This window comes from Alligator sinensis, unplaced genomic scaffold (genome assembly GCF_000455745.1).
Source record: "Alligator sinensis unplaced genomic scaffold, ASM45574v1 scaffold1841_1, whole genome shotgun sequence".
NCBI lineage: Eukaryota > Metazoa > Chordata > Crocodylia > Alligatoridae > Alligator > Alligator sinensis.
Window position 1 is genome coordinate 284,714 of NW_005843034.1, and position 5,916 is coordinate 290,629.

The 5,916-nt window shown below is 42.4% G+C and overlaps 1 protein-coding gene across 8 annotated transcripts in view; it reads left to right on the plus strand.

Annotated features, from left to right (window-relative positions):
* Positions 1–5,916, plus strand: part of RUFY2 (RUN and FYVE domain containing 2) — a 68,470-nt gene that overhangs the window by 7,393 nt on the left and 55,161 nt on the right. For all 8 annotated transcript variants that reach the window (XR_003092048.1, XR_003092047.1, XM_025193232.1 and 5 more), the window contains exon 5: positions 307–368. Coding sequence is in view for 6 of the 8 variants with exons in the window: in XM_025193232.1 (XP_025049017.1) it covers positions 307–368 (62 nt within the window). In the remaining 2 variants the exon portion in view is untranslated. The remainder of the gene's footprint in view (positions 1–306; positions 369–5,916) is intronic.

A 5,916-nucleotide genomic window follows, 5' to 3' on the forward strand; every position in this document is an offset into this window, starting at 1 on the left:
GAACTCAGTTAAATGCAAGAAGACTTCTCTTCCAAGAACTGAAAAGGTTTTTTGCGTATTTTCATTTTGCTTCTAAGGTAGCTTGATTTTAAATTGGTTGTGTATCTTAGCTTTACAAAAACATCTTAAATGCAAAGTAAAAAATGTTAGCATTCAGATTTACACACCCCCAAAAAATGTGCCTGGACTAGATCACTCTTAGAGAATCTGATTTTGATAGTTAATGTTATATTCCTTTTAAAAATATTTAGTTGTTCAATAATACTCTGATTTTTCTAAAATATGAATACATTTTATTCTCTCTAGGTTGGTGTGATTGATTTCTCTATGTATTTAAAGAATGATGATGATATTGGCAGTAAAGAAAGGTATGTTTTATCAAAACACTTTAGATTTTGTATATTGACTTAAATTATTTGTTGAAAATGGTCTAGTTACTTCTATTACAATTATTTTATTTATTAAGATTTCTAAAGTGGGCTTATAGTGCCAACCTTTATTCATAATGTTTTTTGTGGCTAATCCATGCTATGTCAATAAATAAATTGATTTTAAAATTGGTGATGCTCTTTGCATATGTATCTGTGTGGGTCTTGTTGTATGTGTGTGTGTGCCTTATGAGATTGGATTTTTTTTAGCACTGTCCATCAGAGCCTCACATGCTCTTTATGCTGCCTTGCACTCTTGTGCCAATGCTCTAAAGAATGGAGTAGCTGTGACTGTTTCACACATCTTTCCATCCAAATGTAATTTTTGTTAGTAATTCTTCACTTTCCTTATTTGTTAATTCTTTTAATTTGGATGTTCAAAAGAAATAAAAATCCACTCCCATTATATTTTCTTGTACGTTCCTCCACTCTCCCTGCCTTACAGCAAGATGAACCAAATGATAATTACTGCCAGGGCAGACTCAACCACAAAAAGCAGGATTTGCTTTTCCGATATGTGAGTATATAAAAGAACTGGCCACAGCCCTTTGGCAAACCCTGTTCTGCATTCAGTTGACCTCTGAAAGGATGGGGAAATGCTATCCAATATGCTTGGAAAAATTCAAGCACTTCAGTACTCACTAAATTATGGGTTGTTGGTAGTTTCAGTGATGCTAAAAAAAATTCAAGTCTCTGAAAGGACATGCCTAAGGACAGTGCATCCTGGAAGATGGATCTGCTCACGTGTCAAGACAGTGAATTAGTCTTACTGCAGCTACAGGTGGCAAATTGTCAGGCTCTGTGGGAGAGCATAACTTCCTTCTCAGGAAGCCAGAGAAAGTGGAAGTAAATTGTAGAGGAGGACAGATGCTTGCCAGAGCAGTACTTTGGCAGCTATGGAAGCATTGGACATGCTACAAGGTAAATGGACACAGCTGTCATTATGAGATGATCCTCAGGGCTGCCCACTTCTGGGATGCCTTGGGAGGTACAGTGTACTGTCATAAGACCCTCTCTTTAAATGAATGGGACAAAGTGTTGGTGGACCTTATCCAACATTCATACTCAAGTTGATTCAGAATTTCACTTTCAACCAATTCATCAACTGTCTTCTGTGGAAAAGATCTTTTGAAAACACAGAACTCTGTTATTACATTAAAAGAACTAAACCATATAGTCTGTTGTTTTTCTTCCATCTTCATCCCCTGGCTGTAGCCAGGTGTTTGCAGTTACTTTATCTCATCTTAGAGAGTGTTGAAATAGCTCACATCATGCATCATTCTGTGTTACTTTTTAGCTGCTGTACCTGTGCTATAGAACAGTGGTTCTGAACCCTTTTTGTACCAGGACCCATTTGTAAACATCAATGGCCAGCCCCCCAGTGTGTGGGGTAGGGGGTGGATGTTTGGGACAGGGGGGTATTTGTGGGTTAAGGGGGACCCCAAGCAGCCCCTCATAGGCTGGAACTTTGCCAGCCTGCAAGGGAAAAGCCACGGTTTTCCATGTTTTTCTCCTTTAAAGAAGAATCCATTTATAAAGTTTGTTGATCCATTTTTAAAGTTTGTTCATGACCCTTTCATATATTCTTGCGACCCATTTTTGGGTCATGACCCACAGGTTGAGAAACACTGCTATAGAACGATAAAGCTCACTTCAGCAATGTTCATGTGACAATGCTTCACACACATTGCAAGTTGGCAAGAGGGAGTAATCTGATCTGAATAAACCCTGTGCCTTTGGATTTAGTTGCTGTATCAAATGCTAAATTTGAGGATTAGTTATTATAAATGATGTTCAACTGATGAAACTGGAACTCTTATTCTTACTGTTCTGTGGGGATTTTGCTTGGCACTGACGCATGTTCAGAGAAGTAGGAAAAGTTACTATATTTACTCAAATACAAAGATGATACCTCTCAAAAAATTAGATTCTATATATGGAAAATTTATAAATTTATTATAATTTTCCAAGTATAGAATCTAATTACTGGAGGTTTGCCTTGAATTTGTCTCCCTCCCATTGCTACAGCTGGGAAAATAAATCTAGGGAGTCATGTAGCTCCCTTGCCCTCTCCCTCCTCCCAACTTTCTACCTCTTCTCAGCTTCTTCCCCTGGCAGCCCCTCCCCCCACTTACTGTCAGATCCTTCTCTCCCTGAGAATGTGGAAGTGAAAAACAAATTTGAAAATATTGACCTTGAAAGTAAATATACCTGTAGTAAGTTGCATATAGTATCCACAGATTTAGTTCATCCAGAATTAATGTATATTACCTTCTTGAAACTTCTGCATGTTTTAGCACAGATACTCCATAAGCACACTTTTAAGGAGCACTTTGGCCCCTATTTATATTTATACGTAGTACAAACTTTTTTTTTTTTAACCTTTATCAAGGCCAAACCAGTTCCAAATTTAGTTGGGCAATGCCCAATAGTCAAGTTTCAAAATTTGACTGAGCAGAGCTCAGTCATGAAGGCTGTGTGGCTCTACCACTGGGCAAGTATCCCGCCTTCCAGACCCGTTGGTCTGGGGTTTCAAATACTCCCCAAATCCAGGCTGGCATCCTATGTGCAAGTGTTAGGCCTGGAGGCTTTGGGGTCCAGATGCCCCCTGTCTTCCTTGATCTTAGCTAGAAGGCAGAGAAGAGATATATATAATACAAACTTCTTTTTTTCAAAAAAAATATACACACACAGACACACCCTTTTTTTTTTTTTTTTAAACACACATAAATGCATGTATGTATAATATAAATATATAAGACCTATACTTTCATGGACCTGTCTCGTGACCGATATGATTCACTTGACAGTCTAAAGCACACCTCTACAGTTGCATCATCATCTCCGTTACAGTAACCAGACTGAGCTCCCATGTTTCTGCACTCCTGTTGCCATTTTCTTGAACTCTTACAATAACAGGAAGCCACGTCCATTCTGTCTACCATCCCCTCCTCCATCCACCTCCCACTATCCCTCCATTTCCCTCCCCAGTCCTTAGTCCACACTGTGCTCATGACTCACCCCGTCTTTGTTGCTATCCGTTGTATCATTGTCCTCTCCATCGTTGTTGATGTATTTTCTGGGGGGCCTCATTTCTGAACAGTTTGTGCCAGTCTTTTCTTTTCCATGTATCCTCCATCTTCTCTCAGTTATCTTCTTTTGTCACCTTGTAGTACAAACTATGCACGATGTTTGTCCAAAGCCCAAAAGACTCATGATTTACCATATAATTCGTTGGGCTGCGCCCCAACAGTCGATAGCATTTCGAGCCATGGTGATTCCACAGCTCAGCACTGCTCAGTATGTGTATACTCCAGATACCTCGCTGGCCCCCACAAAGGATCCATGTGCTAATTAATTAGTCCCCACTCGATTGTAACCAGGTGTCCTTGTCGTGAGTTCTGAGATGCTCCAAAAAATTATATGCAGATGAGGCACAAGGCAACGTGGTCTGGCTTCACCTCATGGGGGGTGGGGCCACACTAATCATATGTGACAGGCTGAGTGAGGGGTTCTGAGTGAACTTTTTGGGGCCCTATTTGGTAATGTTTGCTAGACATTTAAGGCTGGTGAAGAGACGGGACTTGTTGGAAATGGGAAAGAAAGGCATAGCTCAGCTGTGGGAGTGAAAAGAATTGAAGAAATTGAAATGTATGCAGTGTAGTGGCTCACCTGACTCGGTGCTGAGGGGGACTGTTCTTAATTGGCATTACCATGTATCTTATTGAGATGGCCTGCATTAACCTGTTTTTGTGGTAAAGGAAATCTCATGATCACTGTGGTGGTTTTTCCAGGCCTACCCTCTGCACTCCAGGCATGCTGACTCCTCTGAGTTTCCTCAAACTCAACTGCACGATTTTGTGGCAATTTTGGGTGCTTTCTTGCTTTCCCCTTGGCTTGCTCCCTGGCTTTTTTGCTAAGAGCAAACAAGACTAGTGGACATCTGAACCTCAGGGGCCCTGGGCTTGCACATAGGATGTCTGCCATAGATTTGGGAAGTATCTGAAGCCCTGGACTGATGACTCTGGGAAAGATACTTGACTGATGGTTGAGCCACACAGACTTGCATGATGGAGTTCTGCTCAGTCAAAATTTGGAAATTGACTATTGGGCCTTGCCCAGTAAAATTTGGAACCAATTTAACCTTTGAAATAAAAAGAAAAAAAACCTCAAAATGTGGTAGGTTCCCAGCAGCATCTCAGCCTTTTGGCTAAGATCAAGCATTTTTAGCACTGAAGAGAGGGTGTTAGGGCTAGCTTTGGCCCTTGGTGTGCTGGCCTGGTATTCCAGTACCTCCAGGCCTGGTGCCAGTTCATTGCAGGGAGAGGGAACACCCACCCTTTTTTTTTAAGGGCCCCCCCCCAAAAAAAGTTTCCCATCATCAGCATGTTTGCTCAGTATAAACCATGTATTTTATAGTTATGCTCAGTGTTGGCTGCAGTTAATCAGCTTCATAGTTGGTTTCCATAACTGAACATGCTGCTTTGGCAGCAGTTTAATGATATAGAAAATGTATTTAATGAGGTTTCCTGGTATGTGAATGTAAGATGAGGGGCTCGCAATATAACTGTGGTTCTTCGAGGTGATGATGATGATGTCCAGAGGCATACCTGATAGGGTTTGTGCCTTGGGCCAGTTGGGGGTAGTGTTTGTCAACAGCTATGGGGTTAACACAGTAGCTGCTGCTGATTTGTGTGTCAAGTGAGGACATGAAACTCTTAATTCTGTGGTAAGAAAAGAGGCTCTGGGGGCAGGCAAGAGGATTAAATTCATGGCTGCTGCCTGTGCTAACACCTCCGCCTGTAGCAGCAGCATCATCTCTCATGGGAGGAGGCTGATGAGGGCACTCCTGCAACTGTAGCCATTAAAGTTGGCTTACTTAGCCCACTTTTGAAATCTTAATAAAACAATTGTATTAAAAATATTAAACCATTTTCAACAAATGGCTAGTCCATCATTTATTGTCTTGCACAGAACCATAAGAAGACACAGACAACTTAGCAATGTTTACTAAGGCCAGATATTATTTTAATATTGTAAAAGCTGTAATCTGTCTGTCTGACTGTCTGTCTGTCTGTCTGTCCATAACACTTTATTCGCACTTTGATTGGCTGACAGAAGCAACCAATCAGACTGCGAATACAGCATTTGGACAGGATGGTAGGGACACAGGGGATGGAGTGGGGGGTGAGAGGAGGAGGCAAGGCCAGCTGTGCTCTCCCTGCCCTGCTTCCTGGAGGTGGTAGCAATGAAGCAGACGGAACGGGGGGTGGGTGAGGTCAGTCCCCCTTGCTTCTGGGAGGTGGCAGTGGCAGCATGGGGGGAGTGGGGTTGGGGGGGCGTGGGGGAGCCTGCCCCCCCCCGCCCGCTCCCTGCAGGTGGCGAATACAGAAGTGCTGCTGGCCTCTCCCCCTCTTTCTCTCATGCTTCTCCCTCCTGATGTGGAGGGGGGAGCAGTGGGCCTGGGCCAACGTGGTGGTGGCAGGGG